Source organism: Notamacropus eugenii, chromosome 6 (genome assembly GCF_028372415.1).
Source record: "Notamacropus eugenii isolate mMacEug1 chromosome 6, mMacEug1.pri_v2, whole genome shotgun sequence".
NCBI classification, from domain to species: Eukaryota; Metazoa; Chordata; class Mammalia; order Diprotodontia; family Macropodidae; genus Notamacropus; species Notamacropus eugenii.
In genome coordinates this window covers 60720960-60747175 of record NC_092877.1, presented here as the reverse complement: position 1 = coordinate 60747175, position 26216 = coordinate 60720960, and the positions used below count along the sequence as shown (strand labels likewise).

Genomic DNA, 26216 nt, shown 5'->3' with positions numbered 1-26216 from the left:
GGGACAAAGAAAAATATAACAAAAAGAGGCTACATTGTCTCCCTCTTTCTTCAATTGTTACTGGCTGACTGATTAGCATCAGACCAGTCACAGACTATTTTAATTGATCATTATGCTTTACTTATTGGTCTGATATTGACTGACAGCTCAGCTAAGTATTGTTTTAATTGTACTTTACTGATGAGTCTGATGTTGATTGATAGCTCAGCTAGCCAGTAACAGAAAATAAAGAAATATTGGAAAATACCAAATGCATCCTCCCCCTCCTCCTCTTCTCCAGTGACTCAGCCTTGCAGTTGAAGGAGAAAGGTCCCATTGCTGTTCTTGAAATGCTGGAGCAACAACAGATGGATGCTGATGAATAGTCAGATGGCTGCTCAATATCTTTCCCCTTGATTTGGGTAGTGGGAAGAAGTATGATTTCATCTGGAGGAAAAAAGAAGGGAAGGGAATAAACATTTATATCCTACTTAACTAAGTGCTAGGCACTGTGCTAAGTACTTTACAAATAATATCCCATTTGATCTTCATAACTACCCTGTGAGGTGGGTCCTGTCATTATCTCCATTTTACAGTTGAGGAAACTGAGTCACATAGAAGTTATACAACTTTCCCAGGCTCACACAGTATGTGTCCAAGACCAGATTTGAACTCAGGTCTTCCAGACTCTAGGACCAGTATTCTATCTACTGTGCCACCTCGTTGCCTGGGACCCACCTGAGGCCTAGGACTCAATGTGGTTAAATTCCTGAACGTACTGTCACTTTATTTTTAAAGTTACCTCAAATTAAACATTAAAGGTAATATTTAGAGCCACCAATAAAAACTACCAACTGTCTTATTGTTGTCATTGGGGGAAGGGCAGAAGGTACTTCACGGAAGTATAGTAAGTCAAATACTTCTCATGAACAAATTATTTTTAAAGATTCTTATATCCTTAAATGAGGAAAGCAAATAACATCCTTCCCATTTATATCAGGAATGACCAGCCTACAACCCAAGAAGTACAAGTCACTCACCAAAGCTATCACATTAAGCTTGGGGAAAATTCAAAGAATCATTATATTGATGGCTGTAATTAAAAGTAATATTACAACCTTTGAAAGACAATATATTGCAATGTTGAAACACATGAGAGCTCTCACAACTGACATCAAAAGACCAAAAATATTTTTAAAAAAGTTTTCACAACAAAAACATACAAATCAATTTTGCCATTCCAACAAATGTGTTGTCTTCCTTTGTCAGGAGCACTGATGAATCCTGAGTGTTACTCTTTGTCACACAAGTCTACCTTGCTTCACAGATTTTCATGTCATTAATGCAGAGTGTTTTGGTCCAGTGAAAATTCTAAGTGTCAAGAGATCAAATTCCCCAGCAGTAGAGTTTTCCTATTCTTTATAGTTATTCGAAATAGGCTTCTGGAAAGAAAGAGGTCAAAGGTCCTTGGGACCAATTTGGAGAGCAATTGCACTTGACAGTCCCAAACTCTGTCCCATTTCTTTAGTTCATTCCCCTGAAATCATCTCTTATTTGAGGCAATGATGAATTCTCTGTTCACCATGGGTTCCTTTTTTTTGTCCCCATGATTGTTTTCTTTCATTTATAATCAACCTCTTCCTGAAACTTTGAAAGAATGGACACCTGCAGCAGTGTTTAGAAACAGTGAGGAAAGAGTTTATCATCTTCAACAGAGAAAAGTAAGTACCTCCTGGAGATGCTTGTTCTCCATCACATTTTGAGAATCTGTTAACAATTATCAAAGTTATTCCCATTGAGGAGGGGGAGGATTGGTGGTATAGTTTGGAAGGAAGGAGAAGGGAAAATTTGTGTTCATAATTCAAATATTCTGTGCTGGTGATGTTAGAAAAGGGCTGAGAAAAAAAATAGCAACCTGACAGAGAGAGTAAGGGCGAAGAGGCAAGCCAGTCATTGATTTCCTCTTAGGTCCATTGTACATTTGGCAGCTCCATTCTGCGGTTCTTAGAAATTGTCCTAAGGTCTGAGCTCTGCCACTAAGTCATTATGTGACTTTAATCAAGTTGCTTCAATTTAATTCAACAAGCATTTTTTAAGTAGTACAAGGCATTGGCTATGCATAGAAAATGGCCTTTGAGAAGATTACATGATCTGCCACAGTTTCCTCCTCTATAAAATAAGGTTGTTTACCTTCATTATGTCTTAGATCCCTTCCAACTCCAGGATTTTATGAATTTTCTAAGTAAAAAGAGATAGTTTGGTGAAGTCCATGATAAACTATTTTGTAACCTTGGGTAACTCTTTTCACCTCCCTAGAATTTGGTTTCATCCTCTGTAAAATGGGGAAGAGTGGTTGTACTAGATAATGTTTAAGGTCTCTCCATCTCTAATTCTCTAATTCTGAATTTATTGTACAGGGGAAAAGAAAGAGATGGGTACCCACTGATTTGAGTTGGAATATTTAAAAACCAGGCAGAGCTTCCACCCTTATCCTCTCCCCCAAATGTCACACAGTTACAAAATAGAACAAAGCCAGCAGAGGTTGTGACACACGAGTTTTACCAAGTTCTCTAATAGGAATGGTTTCTGGGGACATAGCCCAACTAACCCCTCCATCCATCTCTCTCAAAGTATGAACCAAAGTGATTCCTTAAAGAATTGAAGAGAGTTTAAGAATATTAATCATGTGGCTGATTAAGTTGATCTTTGAGTTGAGGCTTACTGAAAATGAACAAGAAATCCCTGCTATATTCAGGATTTCTGTTGTCTGAAAGAAGAACAAGTGATTACGCAACCCAGGGACCAAGTGTGTAGGAGCTTTCTAGGTGGGATCTTCCAAAATGGGGAACTGGCATCAAAGACTGGCATGTCAACATGTTTGCAAGGAGACTGCTAAGAGTTTTGAGGTTGCTGCTAATTTTGATGTTATGAGGCCACATCTACAATTTGATTTCTTCCTGAGTTTTGGTTCAATGGGCTGGATAAGAGATAGTAGCCATTTCCCTCCTCACCACTCACTGTCCATAGGCAAAATTTTAATTAAGGATATCTGCCATTGGGAATGTAGGATTTAAGACTGGAAGAGACAATAGAGATCCTCTATTCAATTCCCTTTATTTTGTAGATGATAAATTAAAGCCCAAATGTGTACAATGTTTAAGGTTATATTGTTAGGAAATTCCAGAGCTGATCCTATACCCCAATTCTAGTGTTATTTCTACTACATCACACTGAATGAGATAGAAATAAACCAGATCTTGTCTGTCTCCAGCAAGACCTAAAACCAGGAGTTCTTAATCCTTTTTGTGTATCATGGACCCCGATGGCAGCATGGTAAAACCTATGGACCTCTTCTTAGAAAAAAATATTTTAAAATACACAGTATTACAAAGGAGATCAATTATATTAAAATAAAGTAATGAAAATATTAAAAGATTTTTAAAAGTTCATAAACTCCACATTAAGAATCCTTGACCTCCATATGGTCTTTTCTATGTCAATGATGTGAGAATAGAGGAGGGTGGGGGAGTAAGAAGGTGGAGGAGATCAGAGGAGGGAAATATAGCACACTCAGAAGAGGCCACTACCATGATATAAGGGTCAATTGACTTCATTTTCAATTGGGACCATATTAGTCCAATTACTTAAGGAAGACAAAAAAATCAGAGAAGACCTACTGATCTGTTATTTGGAGCAACTCAGTCACCTATAAGTTACAGAGAATATGTAAGGCTAACACAAGACAGGAGCCCAGGACCGCTGGTATGCAGAGCTGAACCACAGAAAGCCAGGAGTCAAATCTATGGGAGTGTCTCACATGTCATGTCAAGTCAACGAATATTTATTAAGTTCCTACTACCTACTAGGCATGACACTAAGGGCTAAAAATACAAAAAAGGGGGAAATCAGTCCTTGGCAACATTTTATATGGTCTCCTGGTTGCCTGCCCTTTGAAAACAAAATTAGGAAAGTCCTGGTGTCGTATCTCCAATTTCTCTATAAGTGTGTTTGAGACTGGGTTATGTGGGAGTTTTATCTACACTCAAGGGAAGGACCATAGTGAGAAGACATGGCCAAGGAGGGCACCTGTGCCAACCCTGAGAATATGCTGACTAGATTTTTCTTTTTGAAGGAAATGATTAGAATTCCATGAAGGAGATAAAGAGATAGAAGGCATCTTCCTGCCTCAAGAATCAGCTGGAACATAGTTGAAGGGAAAGTAACCTTTATTTAATTAAAGAAAGTTTTAATTAGGCATTTTTATATCCTATGCAAGCACTACAACCCGCACTGTGAGTGAGAAGTAGGATTGGTTTGGAGATGGGGAGGTAGGAGAAATTCTCTTGGTAACTTCCTATCTGAGTTAATTATTCTTGCTCCATAAAAGCTGATCTTTGCTTTTTCTGCGCTGTTAGTCTAGTCTATTCCAAATGCTATCAGTGCCTTTTAAATTTGGCATCCTATAAATCTCATGACCTTTGGCAAGACCTCATCACCTTGCCCTAGTTATGGCTCTGTAACAGAGGACATATTAACAGCAAGGGGTTCTGAAACTTTGGCTATTAAGAGACCAGGCACTTGGATAGTAATTACTATTACTATTGTTAATAATACGTCAATAGTAAGAAAGTAATTATTAATTTTATAGCAGCTTGTTGTTGTTGTGTTTATCCTTCATTTTGGAAGAAGATTATGACATCAGAAAATTGATGACATGACTTACATTTGACTTTGTTTGGTGTGAGGGAGAGCTACGCAAGGTCACCAGCCTCACTTTCTCCTCCTAAGCCATCTGGATTCAGTGACCAGATATTCATCAGGATGACTGGAGATGGCCCAGGATGCAATGGGAGACCTTGGCCTTTTAGGCTAAGGTCTTTTCAGGTACTCACTGAAAGTGAGGTAATGCACATTCAGTGAATAGGCCTCTTTAAAAAGTAGTCAGGGGATGGTCCCTTTAATAGAAAAGAAAAAATAAACAGATAAAATCACTCTGGGAGGGGCAGGAACCTCAGGGTTGATGTTTGGAAGAGAAACTGTTACTGTTGATTCACTTTAAGCCAGGAGGAAAGAGTGAGGCTGGTGACTTTGCACAGCCTTGCCTCACTTAAATCCAACTTACTTAAATTGCAACTCATGACACCTCCTTCCTAAAGTCATGGTCCTCTTGAAGAGCAAAGGATAAACAATAACCTGTGAGTATTAGGAGTTGCCCTACTGGGGACCCAATGGGCCACTTCCAATTGGGCAATGCAGCTCCCTCCTTCCTTCTTTCCTTCCCTCCTCCCCCCCTTCCTTCTTCTTCCTCCTTCCTCTTCTTCTGTCTATATAGGGAATCATACCCTTACCTGCCGGTCCTCTGCCCAAAGGAATACAAATTTTGGTTGTTGAAAACTGGCAAGATATCTTAGGATTTATGGGCTAGATTTTTTTCTTTTTTCTTTTGTGAACCATACTTTAAAATCAAATCACTTCTGATTCACATTGATTGCCCCAAAATAGGTCCCAGTCCAAGGCTCACTTCCTCATTGTTTGGGTTCTGATGGCTCAGAATGAGCGTAAATAGCAATTGTTTCTGTTTTGGCCAGAAATTCTGAGGGTCTTCTCTCGATTGATTTTTTTAACTAGGTAAAAGAGGCCATTCTTTGCCTCATTTTTACCTAGCCATAATCACTAAATGGCTATTTTATCCAGTGCATCTTGGGCCTTCTCCAGTCATCCTGATGAATATCTGGTCACTGGATCCAGATGGTCCAGGAGGGGAAGTGAGGCTGGTAACCTGCACAGCCCTCCCTCACTCAAAACAAAGTCAAGTGCAAGTCATGTCATCATTTCTCTGATGTCATGGTCTTCTTAGAAAATGAAGGACAAACACAGAAGAAAGTTGAAGGAGATAGAGCTGCAACAGTAAGGCAGAGTCAAATTTTGGAAGGTCTGGAATGCCTAGACAGAGAGTTTGAGTTTTACTGAGTGAACAATAGAGAAATTTGGCTGAAACCAGGAAACTGAGGGTGACGGTGGTGGTGGGGTGGGGGAAAAGGACCTGATCTTCAAGGATTTTACCACATATTAAAATACATACAGTATGAAGCCAAAATTTATAGTAGGCACATAATACATAACTGTTTGGTGATGTCAGGAAATCGTGAGCTCCCTTACACTGGAGGTCTTTGGGCAGAGGTTGGATGACCGCTTGCTAGGAATGTTTGAGATGGAATTTAGCCATAAGACAGATCAGAACCTCTGAAGTCTCTTCCAATTCTGAGACTCTGGCATAGAATGTCCCAAAGAAGTTTGGGACAAAGAACATAGGATTAGAAATCCAAGGGACTGTTGAGGGTGCCCAGTTCAATATTATTATTATTTGTAAGGTACTTTCCATATGTTATTTCACTAGATCCTCCCAACAACTTTATGTGGTAGGGGCTACTGTTATCGCCATTTTACAGATGAGGAAAGAGATGAAGGCTGAGAGATTACATGACTTGCCCAATGCCACCCAGCTATGAAGTGTTTGAGGCATGAGTCAAGCTCAGATTCTCCTGACCCTGAGCCCAGAGCTTTAACTACTGGGCCAATGAAACGGAGGCCCAGAGAGATTAGTATTTGCCCATAGCCACAGGATACCAGTAAGATTGGGACTATAACCCTTATCTCCTGAAATTTACTTGATCTTGGGATGAGATGGGATAAAGCAGTGACAGAAGGAAGCTTTGATAGTTAAATCCAAGGTCATTTGAGGAAACAGAGTTCAATGACCAAGTGTCCAATGATAACAAATCTCCAGCTATCCAGATACGACAGACAGGCTCAGAGCAAGAAAAGTTATTAATAATGATGACAATAATTCTTCTATAACTAATTGCAAGATTCTAAGTACTTTTCTTGAAAATAACCACATGAGGTTCGTTTTATGCACAGGAAAACTGAGTGTCAGGAAGCTTAAATGACTGCTACAAACTCATGTATTTACTAAGCAGTGGAGACTGGACAGGAGCCCAGTTTTTATCTAACTAACCCAGTACAATTTCAACCACTCATTGTCTCTAGATAAAAAATAAGATGAAGAATAAGGCTTAATATCTAAGAAGGAATGAAATGTATACACACAGCAGCATTTCTCTTGAAATATACCTCGTCAGTTATGGGCAGCTAGGTGGAGCAGTGTATAAAGTGCTGCATCTGAAGTCAGAAAGACTCATCTCTCTGAGTTTAAATCCAGCCTCAGACACTCACTAGCTGTGTGACCCTGGACAAGTCACTTAACCCTGTTTGTCTCAGTTTCTTCATCTGTAAAATGAGCCAGAGAAGGAAATGGAAAACCAGTATCTTTACCAAGAAAGCCCCCAGATGAGGTCACAGAGAGACAGACATGACTGAAACGCCTTCACAAGGAACAACTTGCCAGGTATGGTGAATCACACCTGTAATGCCTGAAATCAGAAAGCAGGGGTTTACTGCAGTCATCTCTAATCAGCTTCAGGGAATTGGTTATTAAATTTTCAGTGTGAACATTTGTACCTCAAAAATCAGCAACACTATAAATCATGGCTTGATTGTTTTGTTGATTATCTAGACAAGAGAATATTAATAAATTCAGATTAAAATTAAAAATGTGTGTGCATATGTTGTTTATTTCTGGGAGAATCTAGTCACTGAACAATTACCAGTGTACCCTTATATTGCTCTATAAATATCACTTAACCTCAGCAGATATTTAGAAGAAGGCTCAGGGAATCAAGTTCTCACCAGATTGGAAGTCTGGTGACTTTGGGCTAATAATAAGTATAATGACTGACATCTGTAGAAAACTTTCAGGTTTTCAAAGAGATTTTACATCCTTTACCTCATTTGAACCACAGCACTGCTGTCAGGGAGGCTGAGGCTGGAGGATCTCTTGACCTCAGACCTTCTGAACTACAGCAGGCTATGATGATCCACGCCCTCACTAATATAGTGGGCACCAATATAGTGAGCCCCTAGGATTAATCCAAATTCAGAATGAAGCAGGTCAAAGTTCCCATGCCAATCAGCGGTAGGATCAGGGCTCTGAATAACCCCCAAGCTTCCAACATAGGCAAAATGAGGATATACAGGCTTTAAAAAATGTCTCCTGAGAGAGAAAGAAATAAGAACCTGATGTTACGCACTTCTTCCAGCTTCTCACTGATATACTGGTTCATTGAGTATGTGTTTTGTTTTAGCTGAGTGCCTGGCAAATTAAAATAAGTACCTCCTGACTGAAATCCATTAGCAGGTACAAATCCTAACAATGAACAGATGCATGGCCCAAGCTTATCACTCACCACTGGCAGGTAACTGGGCCCAATGTATTTGCCTGAACCATGGACTCTCTCTTTTCAGATTTGTTCCTTTCATTGAAAAGAAACACATAAAAAGCTTTCTAGGCTTATTTCATTCTGATAAATATCCATGTTACCCACTACTGGCAGATAGTACTCAAGGGTGATAAGTCAGAGTTTTTCTTTTGCAGAGTATTTCTTAAACTGTTTGAAAAAGGCATTTTTCAGGGACCAATTAATTGACGGTGAGTTGATGTCAAAAAAAACCAGCCCTGAACTAGGAATAGCAATAGGAAGGTTTTTGTTCTGGCTTCAATGCTCTTTTGTTGTAAAGTGCAAGTGACCAATCCAGCAAACATTTATTAGACCCTGTATACAAAGCTAGCATCAAAGATTAAACAGATAACAAGCAGTGTAGTCTCTTTCTTAAGGGGAGTAACTTACAATATAGCAGGGAGAAAGGGATGAAATACATACATAATTAAATATGTTCCAAAATAGAATGTGACAAGAGCAAAAGGGGAGATCTAGGTCATGTGATATTAGACTTATGAGGTGGGATGCCTGGGCTCTCCTCCCATGCCAGGAACACTCTCCCTCCTCGCTTCCTACTCTGGCTTTCTTCATGTCTCAGTTGAAGTCCAATCTTCTACAAGAAGTCATTCTCAGACCTCCTTAAGCTTAATCTCACTGTGAAATTATCCTGTGTTTATCCTATTTGTATATAACTGTTTGCATGTCTACTGAGCACCTAATAGGTCAATATTCTGTGTTGAAGATTTCTGCATCTTTGCCCTGTCCTGTTCCAGGGTATACTGTGCTGCCCTGAATCCTACCTTCTTTTGAAGCCAATCTGATAAAAAGCTAAGGAGATAATGATAGAATGTGTTGTCTGTCTCAGAGGAGAGTGGCTTTCATCAAGGCTGTCACCTAATGAAAGAAATAATCGCAGACTTTCTAGCCCCCAAACCATCTTACGGTAGGAAGTTAGTTTAATCATAGAAACCTTTTGGTGCCCTTTCAACTATGCCACAGAGAGAGCAGCCCCTTCTGCTGATAGCAAAGAGCCTGTTGTAAGTTGTGACAGTATGATAATGTGGAGCAAGAGAAGCCTTTGACCAAGACTGCTGGACCAATAAATTTTGGTTAAAAAAAAGATTGGATAAAATCAAATGCTTACATATTCCAAGTTTTCTATGGAACACCAGCAGGTATTGGCAATAACTTTAAATTTGAAAGTAGCATACTTTCTGGGTATGCTTTCACTCTCAGGTTTGTAGATTGAATCACCAAGAAGGGAGCTACTTTGGATTGTAAGGGTAAGTGTGGGTCTGTACTCCTTACAGTGTAGCTCATGAGTGCCCACCAGCATGCTTCTTACTAATAATCATCTAAAATAGAAATAATTAGTTATTAGCAAAGGCTAATTACAAAGAGGACAGAAAAAAAAGAAAGTAGGTATAAATAGCCTTGTCCATAAATCTGTGGCTGATTCACACACAAATATACAGTGTCCATGGGAATAATGAGCTTAGACTTACTGAAGTGAGGTACACATGAAATGACTCACAACTCTAGGTACTTCAGGTCTAAGGGCCCTTTCTCTCTTTATAGAGTATCTCACACTTAGCTCTTATCATCTGATCCTCTAAATAGTCAGCTATCTCCTCTGCGAGCAGGGTTCACATTCTGTAAAACTGCTTCCTCTCTCAAATGACTGTCATATTGTATCTGTGTCTGTCTGGAACGTATGCCTCTGCTTCCTAATGGGTGCAGTGTCTCCTAGAGGTCTAGTGGCTACCATTTCAAAGATACATGACTGATGTGGGGAGTGGAAGGAGAAAGAAATTTCCTTCTTCCCCCTTCAGTATTCTTCTCCATGGGCAGCTCTTGACTTTCAATCTCCCCCATTCTGGAACTCTGAATAGCAGTACCTTCTACCTTGATGGGAGATACCAGGACAATGGAAAGGAAGATGAGAGAAATCCCCTACCCCATAGCTACTCTAAGCTTTGACTGCCCTGTGCTCTGTAAGACTCAACTGTTTAAAGTCCTGTGGATGTGGAGTGCTAGAACTGGAAGAAACTTTAGAAGAGAACATACAATGTCAAAACCAGAAGGGTCCTTTAGAGATTTTCTGGCATAACTCTCTCATTTTTCAAATGATTCAAACTAGTTAACAGGAAAGTTAAACTACTTTCCTGTGATCCCTTGGGGTGTTACTAGGTTTAATTAAACAATAAATGAATGAATTTACATTTTCCCACTGGAGTCTCAGGTCTTAAAATTTCTTGGACTATCTCAGCGTAAAGTTCATTTTCCTGAATCCTAATGTTACTGATACGCAAATGTTATACATCCTATCCACAGTCAATAGGTTATGTGTTTTGATTTTTTTTCTTCAGGAATGGAGATGAAATTTGCATTGAACTATCTACATGCTCTTTTCATCCACTTAGTGATGAATATCATGGTGATGTTATCATCACTATTTTCACAATTTAAATTTTATAAGTACTGCTTTCAAGAGAGATTTCATTTTAAAAGAACTAGTTTTTGCGAGAGTGTATAGTGCCACCAGGTGGTGGTGGCGCTGTTCACAACCACATGTCTGAATACAGTGTCTGGAAACATTATCTGACACCTAGGTACAATCTGACACCTCTTCTGACTAATCCTTAGTGGCTCTGCTCTTGAGCTTGGTGCAGTCCACTTCCTAGAGATGATACTTGCTCTTCATTTCATTTGCAGGGCTGTGGGCTGATTTAGCTTCTAAATACCGCAAAGCCTTTGCTCCCCATGTTGTAGCCTACCTATCAGTAGTTTCCTTTACAGCTCTGGGTTGTTTGAAGTCTTAATCTCTTCTTTATTAAGTTGTCCGAGGAAGAACTAGGGGAATGTGAAAAAGAAAACCTCTTCTTTCCAATATTAAGCCTCCTTCTCCATTTAGTCACAGAATCATAGATTTTAAAGGAGGAAGAAAATTTTGGCCAGAGGAACATGGGAACTCTTCATGGAAGAGAAAGTTTTTGGGCTGGGTCTTAAATGGTAGGCGAGAATTAGTCATAGAGAGGTAGCATGACAGACAGAGAGAAGCGAAGGGATGGAGGCAGGAAACTCTGGAATTTCTTGAGGGATTTCCTTCTAAACTTTTCCTTCTTTCTAACTTTCCTATTACTATCAAGTATATCAACCATCCCCCTGGCCACTTGGACTCCAAGCCTGGGTATCATCTTCAGCTCCCTACTTTCACATTCAGTATGCTAATAGCCAATGTCCTGATAGTCAACTAGTGGTCAAGTCCTATTGTTTCTACCTTTAGAGCATCTCTTGTATATATCCCCTTCTCTCATTTGACACTGACACCATCCTGGTGCAGTTTCATATCTGGATTACAGCAGTAGCTTCTTGGATGAACGTCCTGTCTCAAGTCTTTCCACATGCCAGTCCATCCTCCACTTAGATGCCAGATTGATCTTTCTAAAATGCAGACCTGACCATAGTCAATTAACCCTAGTGGCTCCCTATTATCCCCAGGATCAAATATAAAATCTTTTTTTTGCTTTCAAAGCCAATCTTAACTTGTAACCTTCCTACTTTTCTAATTTTCTTAAATCTTACTCCCCTTCACATAGTCTGTGATCCAGTGGTATTGGTCTCCTTGCAGTTCCATGAAAGATACTCCATCCTTTAGCTGTGAACACTTTCACTGGCTGTCCCCTGTGAATGGAATGTTCTCTCTCTTCATTTTCTCCTCCTATCTCTCCTCACTTCTTTCATGTTTCAGCTCAAGTCTCACCTTCTGCAAGAAATCTTTTTCAGTTCTCCTTAAACTTAATGCTTCCCTTCTGAGACTACTTCCCCACCCCAATTTATCCTGTATATGTCTTATTTGTACATAGTTTGCATGTTTCCATGTTTTCTCCCCCATTAGACTGTGAGCTTGGCATCAAACACAATGTGAGCTTCAGAACAGAAAGTTTAAAAGTGAACAGATTTCAAATGCCTCCAACATTTTGAATATCAAACATTTAAATGCCCTATTAACATTAAGGTCCTATTAACAAACATTAATGTCCTATAAGCTCTTGAGCAATAAAGATTCTTTCTTTTATTGTATATGTATTCTCAGCTCCTTGCACAGTGCCAGGCATATAGAAAATTATTGTTTTTTCAATTATGTCACATGCTTTGCGAATCCATTTGGGGTTCTCTTGGCAAAGCTACTAGAGGGGTTTGCCATTTCCTTCTCCAGGCTCAGCACTCTATCCACTGTACTACCTAGCTGCCCTTCCTAGGTATAAATCCCATTATCTTATAGTAGCCTAGGTCTAAAGGCCAGATACAGTGCTCTGTCTCTGCCTCTGTCTCTATCTCTGTCTCTCTTTCCCTTCTTCCCCTTCCTCCCTCCTTCTCTCTCTCTCTCTCTCTCTCTCTCTCTCTCTCTCTCTCTCTCTCTCTCTCTCTCTTTCTCTCTTTCTCAGCATTCTGGTCACACAGTTTAGAAATAATTTGAAAATATAGCCTAGTAAATTAAATTCCATAGCTATGTCTGAGATAACTACCAATGGGCATTCATGGGATTGAATTGAAGGTTCTAGGAGATACCAAATACTTTCTCATTTCCCTTTACATTATAGATAACTATGGTGTCAGCCTGATTAGCAAGTGCTCAGAGCCAACAGAAATGGCTTTATAGCTTTGTTTTGGTTCATGAATTTTTTCATTTGAATGAGAAGCTTTCTCATTCCTTATGAACCAAGAACCCATATCCACTAAACTGAAAGCTGCAATTTGGGATTGCCTCCTTGATTTTAGAACGAATAAGGTATAATGGAAGGAACGCTGGATTTAAGGTCAGAGGACTGGATCCTCTGAATACCATTCTGCAGTTTTCTGTGTGACTCAAGACAAATCATTTCTTCTGCTCCGGGTCTTAGTTTCCTTTTAGATAAAATGGGAAGATTGATTGGATTATCTTTAGGGTCCTATATGCACTAAATCCATACTTTTATGTTCATGCATGCATCATCTCAGACAAGTCACTTATTCTGATGTTTTTCTGCCTTTCCTGATCTTATAAACAGAACATGATGACTTGAATATGTCAGCATTTGCTTATCAATTTTAGAAATTCCCTTTCCTCTGAATGCTGTTAACAAAAGAATCCCAGGCCCATGAAAGGAAATAGAATGCAATTACCAATTAAAAGTATTTGTTGTCTGAGAAAAAGACTTAATAGGGGAGAGAAGATCCTACAAGGTAGCAGGAAGAGAGAGTTCTCAGAGGGGTTTCTGCTCTCAAAGGGGAGTGGAAAAGGGGTGAGATATTACAGTTTCTAGAGGCTTTTGGGAAAGGAACAGGGGTTCGGGGCAAGGACATCTGCAGATACAATAAGCCAGGTAACAGAATGTTTTGAAAGTCCTGAGCAAGGTCTTAAGTTTGTAGCTTTTGCTTGAGATAACCCTTTAGTTAAGTAAGACTGGTTCTATGGTTCCTGGAAGTTACAGACATCTCTAAACTTAGCTACAGTTCACTCACAAAGGGTCACTGGTATGTCAAGCAGTTTTGTGCTTCAGAAGCCTTCTAATTGACTGATTGTTGTGTAACTCCATCATCCCACTCCCTTCTGAAGAAAGAAGGGAAATTTTAACATATAGTACAGTCACTATAGAGCCAAACTTGGGATCATACAGCACTAGTACCTAAGAGGATCCTTGGGTTTGGGATCAAACTGGGAGACAGTTTGGTAATTTGGAAGACTATTTAGTGATCCAGTCCCTTTATTTCACAAATCAGGCAACTAAGGGCCCAGAAGGGGAACAGACTTATCTTAAAAGTACTACAAGCAGTCACTGGCAGACTCAAGATGGGACCCCAGTTTCTGCCTTCTAGATGCATGTAAATAGTCATATATACCTATGTTATACTTTCAAAAGACAAGGAATAAGAGGTTGTGCCAAGACCAGTGGGGAACTGATTAAATACTCTTTCCCTACCTCCAGCAGACTGCAGTCATATCTGCCATTCAAAAAAACAGTTCCCAGGCATGCAGTTTGCTTCTCAGTGGCATAACTTTCCACAATAACTGAGAAACGTGTAGAGTTGCATCAAACTTCATAGATGAGAGAAGTATTAGATGTCCTCGCCCAGATCATCTGAGACTCAGAAAGTTGAAGAGACTTGTCCCAGGTCATAGTTAATTGATGTCTTACCCAACTGCTTCACCTGAGGCTGGAAAGAATTGTCTTTTGTTATAAAATGGAGGACAAATTTTAGAAAGATCTTTACACTTAGAATTAGAAGACTTGGGTCTGAATCCCATTTCTATCACTTGATACCTATGAGACTCTGGAAAAAAAATCACCCTTTTCCCTGGTCCTCAGTTTATATATTTGTAAAATAATGAAGTTAGACTAACTTCTAAAGTTTTCTTCGGTCCTGTGGATTATAATTACATTGCATGAATTATTCCATCCCTTCAGTCCTACTCCTCAACCTGAGCACCCTCTTATTCTTGGAAGCTAATTCCATGTTCTGTTCTGTACTGTGATTGGTTCCAGGTTGAGAAGGCAGCAGGACACAAGTGGGCAGCTCCCCATTGGTGAGAACCGCGTGGCATCCCCAGTTCATGGGAAGTTCCAGGACGGGAGAAACAACAACATCCTGAGTCAGGCCTGCACACGTGGCTGCAGCTGCTAGGCGCCCATGACCTGGCATGAATCATGTCTGAGTCTCAGTTCCCTTCCGTGCATGTGATGGTATCTCTGTGTCCCCTTCCTCCCAAACCAATCCAAAAGAAAGCACTGAACTAGGACTCAGGAGACATCCAATTTAGTCCCACATCCATCACTGACTCTCTGTGTGAGACCTTCAGCGAGGTCTTTCCCTTTACTTCCCTTTGTCTGACTTTGGGCAAGTCAACCGACCTCTCTCTTGGCCTCACTTTCTTCCACTGTAAAATGAAGAGGTCAGACTATATGGTTTTTAAGTGTCCATTCCAACTCCAAATCCTATGATAACTTTTCCAGGCCTTCATTACCTCATCTGTCAAATGGGAAAAATAATCCCAGCTCTGGTACCTCACAGAGCTGCTGTGAAGGTCAGATGTTGTGGCAGATGGGAAAACCCTTCTAAAAAGTACAAATCACTATACAAAGCCAGTATCTAGAGGCAAAAAGAATACTGGCCCAAGGAACAGGAGGAGAATGGGGTTATGGTCCCAGCTGTTCTACAAAATATGTGACCTTGGTCAAGGTCACTCTCACTCTCTGGGCCTTAATTTCCATGTTTGTGAGGGGGGTTAGATTAGATTAGATTAAATTACGTAAGATTCCTTCAGGCGCTAACATTTTAGGTTCTGCATTCAAAGGTCTCTTCTAGCTTTAAAATTCTAGATTCTGTTCTAAGGTTTCTTCTTGTGCCAACATACTAGGTTCTAAGGTCCCTTCAAGCTCTGATATTCTATGTTCAAAGACCCCTTCTGGCTCAAATGTCTTATGTTCTAAGTCCCCTTCCAGCTTTACTTTCTAGACTGTAAGTTCTCTTCATTTCTAACCTTCTTTTAAAACCCAATTACAGATAGCCCATCCAAAGTTCACAATTCAATTCATTCCCAGGAATTCCAACCCTGCCTATACCATGCTTTGGGAAAACAAAGCCTCATCAGCACCAACAAAATCAGTACTTCCTGGGAGAGAATCATCTTCAGAATCTGGGAACCAAACCTGAAATTTTGTAGTTTACATTCTCTGAGGCCACACTGTAAGATTTCAGACTCTTCACAATGGCCCCTTCCCATCTTGGCTCCCTGAGATTCATGTGCCAATCTACTTTAAAGGAAATTGTGCTCTTTCAATGTACGTCGAAGCCACCTACAGCACCTGGAAGCTGGGGCTCCATGTGATCGCAAAATGTGAATAGAACATGTACTGACTCTTGTATCAATGTGTCTGTACCTGATGTCTCTGTGACTGCAGTGTTCTCTGTAGCCAACATCTAATACTGGCAATCAACTACCTGAAGCTAGCCATGCAACTTGAATGTAAACCTGGCTTATTTGTTCTCCTTCCACCCAATGCCTTCCTGTATGATGAATAAAAAGGAATTTATTCTGATTGTTTTGGGATGGTGAGGGAACTTGATCCTAGCTCCACATGAAGAAATACCTGACCAAGCCAAACACAATGGTCACACAGATTTAAAATATGTCTTCTATGAGATAGATACAACAAAATCCTGCCCTCAAGAAATGTCCAGCATGATACAGTGTGGGGGCTGGCAGAGGAGGTCAAGGAAGGGCAGAAAAGGGAAAAACAACACATATAGATTTATATGAAAAAAGAGAATAATAGGTCCAAAGGTCTGAAATCCAATCAAAGCTTTCCAGGAAAATTTGAGGAAGGGCACATTACTTTTAGCTATAGGGAATAAGAGAAGACTTCATAGAGATGGGCCTGATTATTGTAATTTAAGAAACTTATTCATGTAGAAGGTTTCACCTGTTGGAAAACCAAGGATTCTTTGGTAGGTTCAGGGAAACAATTGGCATTTGGGAGAAACATTTCTCTCTCTTCCCCTGAGTATCCCCACAGTTGGGAAAGGAGATAGGAGTCGTGATATGTTTTCCACTTTCAAGCTTGCTCCCCGTACATCTGGATAAGTGCATGACTGTGACTGTGAATTGTGTTTTTACTTTGTATAACTTTTCATCTGGAAGCCAAATTCCATTTTCACCTTTTTACCATGTAAGTTTGGTTCTTGAGACATGACAATAGCCTATCTTCTTTTTTTAAGAAAATATTTTTACTGTATTGTATTGTTTTGTAACTTTTTTTTATAAGAACAATATTTTTTTTCTTTGAAGTTGGGTCTATTTTTAGATTGTGTTGCTTACTTATTCAAGACTCCTTTTGCATTATTTCACAGTAATCTGCAATCTTACTCTGTCAGCTGAGCGAGTTATTCAGAGTAATCAAGTCAGTGTCTACACTGGCCCTGGCAGGGCTGCAAATGTTCATTTTGTCGGTTTCATTCATCAAATCGAGGGCAGGGAACAGACTAACCCCAGAGTCAGGAAAGGACATTGTTTTTCTGAGATCTGCTTGGATCCATATCCATCATTCAGAATAAACTCTTTCTTGCTCATCACTTCCTACAACTTTGGGTGTTTTTTGTTTGTTTGTTTTGTTTTGTTTTCTTGGGAGTGTTGGGTGGGCAACATCACTCCATCTTTGAAGACACTAAAGTGAAATTCACATGCAATGGGGAGTAGGCTATGTTTCACCATGAAAGCAAGTTTTGCATGTGGTGTGGTGGAAAACACAGTGGACAAGGGGACAGAAAACTGACATGACTTTCAGCTTCAGATCTATTATTCCTTATCTCAGGACCTCAGGTGCCTCATCTAAAAATGAGAATATTGGAGATTATGATCTCCAACCTCCCTTCCAACTTTGACCTTTGTGTATTCTATATTCTAATGTCTCTTCTAGCTCTCAGGCTTTATATTCTTTGTTCTAAGGTTCCTCGCAATTCTAAACATTCTATGTTAAAAATCCTTTCCTCATTTAGCAACCAATGTTTCCCCCAGTGTTACTAAGTTTCGGCATGGGAATAGACCTGTGCAAGATTTTAAAGTAGATAGACTATATTCTTCATGCTCTCTTCTCATTCATTCTCCCAATGCTTGGTGTGCTACCTCCCCTGCCTGGCCAGTCACCGAAATCCTTCAGACTTTCCTCTGGTTTCTCAACACTCCTCACTCATCTCCTAACTCCTTTCTGTACTGCCTTCGCTTGCAGTGTGCCATGCATCAACAGTACCCTGGACTTGGACAGATAATTTTTTGAATCCCTAGTTCTTATATTTATCCCTGTTAAATTCCTTCTTCCTTCTCTTCTACCTACATCAAAATTCCTATTCCCTCAATGTGGTTGATTTCCTGTAAGAAAATAATCTGAACTAATATATGCTAAAGAGTGAATAATTAAGACTAAGAACACTAAGAGATAGCAATTATCTCTTAGAAGGACAATTATCTCAATAGGCTAAAATGGTAACTGAAGAGAATAGTCAACATTCGTTTATTGATTGCTTACTATGTGCTGGACATTGCACTAAACACTGAGGATACAAGGAAAGGGACAAAAATGTCCCTCCATTCAAGGAGAGCACATTGTAATAGGGGAGACATGTCAATAACAAGGTACGTACAAGATACAGAAAGTAGATGAAGATAAATCTGAAAAGAGAAGGAATTAGCAGCTGAGGGACTGAGAAGAGCCTCTAGCAGATAGTGGTGTTTCAGCTGAATCTTGAAAAAAATTAGTGAAATGAGAAGGCAGAGTTTTCTAGTCATTGGAGAAAGTAATAGGGGACTTCAGAAGCAAGGAGTGCCTAGAAAGAAAAATAATTAATCTTCTTTCCATTTATTGGGTTGCTAGGTGGTACTAGAACCAGGAAGACCTGAGTTCAAATCCAACCTCAGACACCTACTAGCTGTGTGACTCTGGGCAAGTCTGTTAAGCCCTATTTGACTCAAATGTGGATAATAACAGCAACTATCTCTTAGGAGTGTGATAAGGATAAAATGAAATAATTACTCTAAAGCCTTATTATTCTTTTGGACCTGTTGAGAATCATTGGATGTAACTGAATGTACCTTAAGAATATAACTAAAGTTTCCTCATTTGTAATAATGAAGATAATGATAGTAGCCACCCCATAAAGTTATTGTGAGGATCAAATGATAAAGTATATGCCAAGTTCTTAAAGTGATACATAAATGCTACCAATTATTATTTGATCATCTAGCAGATGGAGTGGATAAAACATTGGGGCCTGGAATCAGGTAGACCTGAGTTCAAACCTGCCTTAGACACTTACTAGTTGTGTGTCATTGGCCAAATAATTTAGGTTCTATCTGCCTCTGTTTCCTCAACTACAAAATGGGGATGATCAAATAAGATAGTATCTGTAAAGCAATTAGCAATGTGACTGGCACATAGTAGGCATTATAACAAATGTCTGATCCTTTTCTCCTTCCTTATAAAATAAAACTTTGTGTAAGGTAAAATGTGAAAGTGAGTCTGGAAAAGGGTCCTGGAATAGAAGTCATAAAAGTTATTCTAGAGAGAAATAGAACCAAGATGGTGGAGTACAGGCAGCAACCCAACTGAATTCTCCCAAAATTCCCCTCCAAACAACTTTAACATAATTCCTCAAGACAAATTTTGACATAGCAGTGTCCAAAAAGATCAGAATGAGACATATTTTCAGCCTAAGACAACTTAGGAGGTCAGCAGGAGAGATCTGTAACACCATGATGGGGGTCAGCCAGGAGAGCACATGATGGCAGTATCAGCTTTGGTGACCTAGAGGTGGCTACAGTGATAGCAGGAAAAGCTTTGGGAGCTTGTAAGCACAGATATAGTAAGGTGCATGGACAACTGGTCAGAAAGAGTTTACAGATAACCTTATTACAGCTGACACTGGGTACAACTGGCACTGTTAAATCTATTGCCCAGACACAGTTCTGAGTTGTAGTTCCAGGGTGCAAGTGAATATGTGTATATGGTTGCAAGGGAACAGGGGCTCTGGTAGCAGTTCCAAAGCAGAAAGGAGCTGTAATGCTTGTGGCTGCAGGAGAGCAGGGGACCTAGTCACAATTCCAGGGTCAAGAGAAATGTTAATGTTTGCAATTGCAGGGGAGTAAGGTCCTACTTGGCTAAAGACCAGAGCACAGAAAAGGGGAGTAGTAACTACACCTCTCCCAGGATTGCATCACTTTAGAAACACTAAAATCTTGGATACTGCCCCCTCCCTCATTACTAGCATTGAAAAGAGCAGCATGAAAAAACCTGAAGCTTGGGACAGTAGCCAGGATGAGCAGAGCCCAACTTTAACATAAAGGTCAAAGTCAGGAAATAGGCTGAAAAAATGAGCAATCAATAACGACAAACCAACTATGGTGTCAGGAAAGACTAAAGCATAAACTCAGAAGAAGGCAATAATGCAAAAATAGCTACGACCAAAGCCTCAAAGAAAAATGTAAACATATGTAAGCTCAACCAGAATTCCTGGAGGAGTTAAAGAAAGGAATACTAGAGGAAAAAAATGGGAAAAGAAATGAGAATGCAAGAAAATTATGAAAAGAAAATTGACAGCTTGGTAAAAGACACAGCAAAAAATAAATAGATAAAATAATACATTAAAAATAGAATTGGCTTAGTGGTTAAAAGAAAAAAGGAGACACAAAAATTCACTGAAGGAAAGACCTCCTTGAAGAACAGAAGAGGCCAGATGGGAAAAGAGTACAAAAAAATTCCGAAGAAAATAAATCCTTAAAAATTAAAATTGGCAGCTAATTGGACACTAACAACTTCATGAGACATCAAGAAACTATAAAACAAAGTCAAAAGAATGAAAAAAATAGAAGAAAGTGGAAAATATCTGATCAGAAAAACAACTGATATGGAAAAATAGATTGAGAAAATATCATTTTAAGAATTATTGGATTATCTAAAAGGGATTTTTAAAAATAGAGCCTAGATATAGTATTTCAATACACACACACATATATATATGTATGTATTTACATATGTATGTATGTATATAGGAAAAGTATAGTCTTAATCCACAGGGTAAAATAGAAATTGAAAACATCTACCAATATCTTCCTAAAAAAAGATCCCACAATGAAAACTATTATATTGTAGTTGGAATATTATAGTCAAATTCTGGAACTCCCAACTCAAGGATAAAATATTACAAGCAGTGGTAAAAACAATTCAAATATCACGGAGTTATAGTCAGGATCACTTAAGATTTAGCAGCTTCCACATTAAAGGACTTTGGAATAGGATATTCTGGAAGTTAAAGGAGCTAAGATTACAACCAATAGTAACTCACTCAGGAAAATTAAATATAATCCTTTAGGGGGGGAATGATATTTAATGGAATAGAGAACCGTTAAGTATTCCAATGAAAATACCAGAGATGAATAAAAATTGGACATTCAAACACAAGACTCAAGAGAAGAATGAAAAGGTAAATGTAAAAGAGTATCCATAAGGGACTCGATAGTGAAACTTGTTACATTACTACATGAGAAGATGACACAAGAAATCCTAAGAAATTTCTCATTGTTACAGCAGTTAGAAGAAGTCTACATAGACACAGGACATGAGTGTGAGTCAATTATATTGGAGTGATCTCTAAAATATTAAATAAAGGAATAAGAAAAAGAATTGCACTGGGAGAAGGAAGAAGGTAGAGGTAGAATGGGAAATTTTTTCTCACATAAAGGAGGAATACAAGGAAGAACTTTTATAGAAGGGAAAATGGGAGGGAAGATTGTAGGCAATGCTTGAATTTCTCTCTCATTGGAAGTGGTCCAAAGAGGGAAGACTATGTCTACATATCTAAATACATATTATATATATATATATATATGTATATATAGATATATACATGTATGTGTATATATACATGTATCTATATTTATAAGTCTATCTATCATCTATCTATCCATATACACACACATTCAATTGGATATAGAAATCTACCTTACCCAATAGAGAACTAGGAAGGAAGGGGAAAAGAGATATGGGAGAGGTGATGATAAAAGGGAAGGCAGAATAAGAGAAGTAGTGGTTAGAAGCAAAACAAATTTTTGAGGATAGACAAAATGAAAAGAGTAAAAGAGGAATAAATAGAAGAAAATAGGATGGATGGAAATACACAGAAATCATAACTATGAATGAGAATGGGATGAGCTCATCCACAAAATTAAAGAGGATAACAGAGTGGATTGGAAATCGGAATCCAAAATCCAGAGACACGCTTGAAAAAGAAAGATACACAGAGCTAAGATAAAGGGCTGAAGCAAAAAAATGCGCTTCAGCTGAAGTAAAAAAAAAAAAAAAAAAAAAAAAAAAAAGCAGAGTAGCAATCACAATCTCAGACAAAGCAAAAGCAGAAATTGACTTAATTAAAAAAGATAAAGTAGGAAACTACATTTTGCTGAAATGTACCACAGGAAATGAAGTAATATATTTTTTAATTACAAGTTTCTCTGATAAAAGTTTTATTTCTCAAATAAGTCAGATTTATACAATAAAAGCCATTCCCCAATTGATAGATGGTCAAAGGATATTAAAAGGAAGTTTTCAGAAGAAATCAAAGCTGTCTATAGTCATATCTATTTATCTATGAAAAAATCTAAATCACTATTGTTTAGAGAAATACAAATTAAAACAACTCTGAAGTACTACCTCACACCTGTCAAAAATGGCAAAAACTTGAGAGATTGATGGAAACTATGCACTAATAAGCTGTTGGTGAAGTTGTGAACTTGTCCACCCATTCTGGAGAACAATTTGCACTGCGTCCAAAGGGCTATAAAACTGGATATAGTCTTTGATTCAGTAATAGTACTAGTAGGACTGAATCCCAAAGAAATCAATGAAAAAAGAAAAAGGTCCTATATGTGAAAAAATACTTACAGAAGCTCTTTTTGTGGTGGCAAAGAATTGGAAATCGAGAGGATGCTAATCAATTGGAAAATGGCTGAACAAGCTGTGTTATATGATAATGATGTAGTGTTATTGTGCTACAAGAAATGATGAGTGAGAATTTTTTTCAGAAAAAAACAACATATCAAGATCTATATGAACTGAGGCAAAGTGCAGTAAGAATAAGTGGGAGATCATTGTAAACACTAACAGCAAGGTTGTAATGATGATCAGCTGTGAAAAACTTAGCTAGTGATCAATATAATGATCCAAGACAATTACAAACTATTCATAGTGAAAAATGCTATGAACTCTGTGCAAATTAAAATATAATTTTCTTGCCTTATTTTGGAAATATGGAAATATGTTTTGCATGATTTCACATGCATAATTGATATCATTTTGCTTACCTGCTCATTGGGTGGGGAAGGGACTGTAAGGAGAGAGGATTTGGAACTCAAAATTTAAAAAGAAAAGAATGTTAGAATAAATAAACAATAAAATTTTTAAAAACAAAAAAATACATAATTAGAAATGGGGAAGGTTGGCAATATGTATTAAGATAAATTCTGACCTATTTAAAATTAATTTATTAATTAAAGTTAAATGACATATTAAAAAAACCCTAACCTAAGCTTTACCACTTACAGAATAATCTTGAATTATAGCATTTACAGCCAGAATTTTAGAGATCACTTAACTTCAGACCCTCATTTTAGTGATAGGGTGCCAAACCAAACAAATTGTTATACCATTCCATATCCTCTGGTTCTTTCCATTACGCCATGTGAAAACTTTAATTAAATAGCACAATCAGGGTTTTACACCAAGGTGGGAAGTTTAGAAGGTCCCAAGAGCACCATCCCAAGCCAGATAGATTTTTGTTGCAGAGTCACATCTTAGTCTTCATGATCTCCTTTGGGATTTTCTTTGCAAAGGTACTGGAATGGTTTGCCTTTTGCATCTGTAGCTCATTTTACAGATAAGGAAACTGAGGCATAATCAGTTAAGTGACTTATCCAGTATCACACAGCTAGTATCTGAAGCCAAATTTGAACCCAGGAAGATGAATCTTCCTGATTTCAAGTCCAGTGCTCTATCCACTGTGCCACTTACCAGTCCATTAAATAGAGTAATTATTAAGTGTGTACTATATTTCACATACAGTACTAAGCTGTAGAGATACTAATACAAACAAAGAAGATGGCCTCTATCCTCAAGAAGCTTACATTCTGATTGGAGAACACAATACATAAAGGGGAGCTAGAATGAAGGAAGCATGCAAGCAAGTAGCTGCCAGAAAGTGGCATGGAGGCATGGTTGCAGGAAATGGGAAGCCAAAGTTCACTTATCAGAGCCTGCCTTACCAGGAGCAGAGCCCAAGGTTTTGGTGGGAGAGAGATGAGGGTGATTGCCAGAGTGCCAGCAGCTCAGTGTGGAAATGTCCAGAAGTTTTCCAAAGAATTCTTCCTTCTTACCTCCAACCACACTGTATGCTACCAAAGGCTGTGATGTGCTCTTACGCCCATTTTCATCCAACTCCTCTTGGTCCCCCTTTCCTCTCCTTGGCTGCATCCCCATAACAACAATAGCATCCCTTCCCTCCCCACCTAGAGCTGGGGAGAAATTTCATCTTATCCTTAGCTCAACTTCCTTCTTCCTGCCACCCACTAGTGATAGCTTAGTACCATGTTACTTCTCTTGGGCAAATCATTAGCTTCTTGGAAATTCTTTTTGCATCTGTAAAAATTTAATATGTTAAATATAAAATATTGTTCATATTAAATTTATAAACAGTCTAAAAATAGCATCATTCTTGGCCTTTTCTGTTTCCTTTCCCCAAATCCCATAATTGTTAACATAGGCTACAGAGGATTGAGGGTCATTTTGCATTTTTGAAGTATTTTTCATGAGTTGCTAGAAAGCTTCAGTCCCTAGTAGCCTAACTTCTGATGATGAGGCTTCTCTGAATATATCTAGGCTGGTTTTGGATAGTACATACAGTTTATCACTAAGCTTCTGAGCAAGGCCTTTTCACATCGCTAGGCAATGCTAGAGCTTGGGGTCTCCTGGCATACCTTTGAGAGCCTAGAGCTACTTTTATGCCAAGATGAAAAAGAAAATGAGAAGAAACTTATTCATAAGACCTAGCAAAGAGATTCTTTTTTCAAGTAGTCATGGAATGGAATGGGTATTACACTGGATATCAATAGACCTGGGTTCAAAACTCCTTTCCATGCCACTGACAAACTGGTGAACATAAGCAAGACACTTCACCTCTGGACCTCAGTTTCCTGACCAATATAATAACGACAGTAATACCTGCCTCATAGGGCAGTTGTGAAGAAAAATGATAAATTATCTGTGTAAAACCATTGTCCATAGAAGCATGAAACATGCTTCATAGGTTAAAATATTATTTTAGAAATCGACATATATATCTTATATTTTTACATAGGAATATATATAATATGTGTAAACACACATATACATACACCTATACACACACACACACACACACACACATATATACTTTAAATCCATATCCCTCATCTCCAAACAACTTTTACCAAAGCACTCTTAAGTTCCTTATTTCTCCCAAGGGCAGTTGCCCAGGTTCACAATCTAAGAGTGATTTTCAACTCTTCATTCTCATCTCCCAATCCAGCATCCAATCAGTTGCTAAGCCTTTCTATTCTACCTTGATAACATCTTACAAATCTATCTTCTTTTATTGCTTTAACCAGGTATTACACCTTGTCACACTGTCATTACTCCTTACCTGGAGAGCAGCAGTAGATTCTTAACTGGGCAACCTCCCTCAGATCTCTCTCTTTTCCAGTCTATCCTCCATACAACTCTAAAATAGTTATTTGAAGCTCAGCTCTAATCATGCTGTTTCCCTTTCTCAAGGTGCGTTATTGGGTACCTGGTGCCTCTAGGATGAAAGATAAACTCCTCTGCTTTGAATTAAGAGTCTTTCACTATCTGACCCAGTTGGATTATGTCCAGTTTTCCCCCATTCACTGTACTTTCTCACTCCACTTTCCTATTTGATATTTCCCAAACACAAGATTATATCTCTTATCTGTACCTTTGCACAAGCTGTCCCCAGAGCCCAAGTGCTCGTCCTCCTCATTTCACCTCCAGAGCCCCTGGCTCCTTTCAAGGTTTAGTTCAAATGTCTCTTCCTACATGAAACCTTTCCTGATTCTTCCAGTTTTTAGTGCTCTCCCAGAGATGACTTTGGGCAGCTGGTTGGCTCAGTGGATAAAGCCTGGAGTCAGGAAGACTCATACCCCTGAGTTGAAAACTGGCCTCAGACTCTTACTAGCTGTGTGACCCTGGGAAAATAACTTCTCTTTGCTTCAGTTTCCTCATCTGCAAAATGGACTGGAGAAGGAAATGGTAAACTGCT

The 26216-nt window shown here is 38.8% G+C and overlaps 1 protein-coding gene across 1 annotated transcript in view; it reads left to right on the top strand.

Moving 5' to 3' along the window:
• Nucleotides 1-17427, top strand: part of STK32B (serine/threonine kinase 32B) — a 367871-nt gene extending 350444 nt beyond the window's left edge. Inside the window, exons 11-12 of the mRNA XM_072620203.1 lie at nt 1636-1700; nt 14846-17427. Coding sequence (XP_072476304.1) covers nt 1636-1700; nt 14846-14984 — 204 coding nt within the window. The 3' untranslated portion in view covers nt 14985-17427. The remainder of the gene's footprint in view (nt 1-1635; nt 1701-14845) is intronic.
• Nucleotides 17428-26216: the final 8789 nt, after the last annotated feature.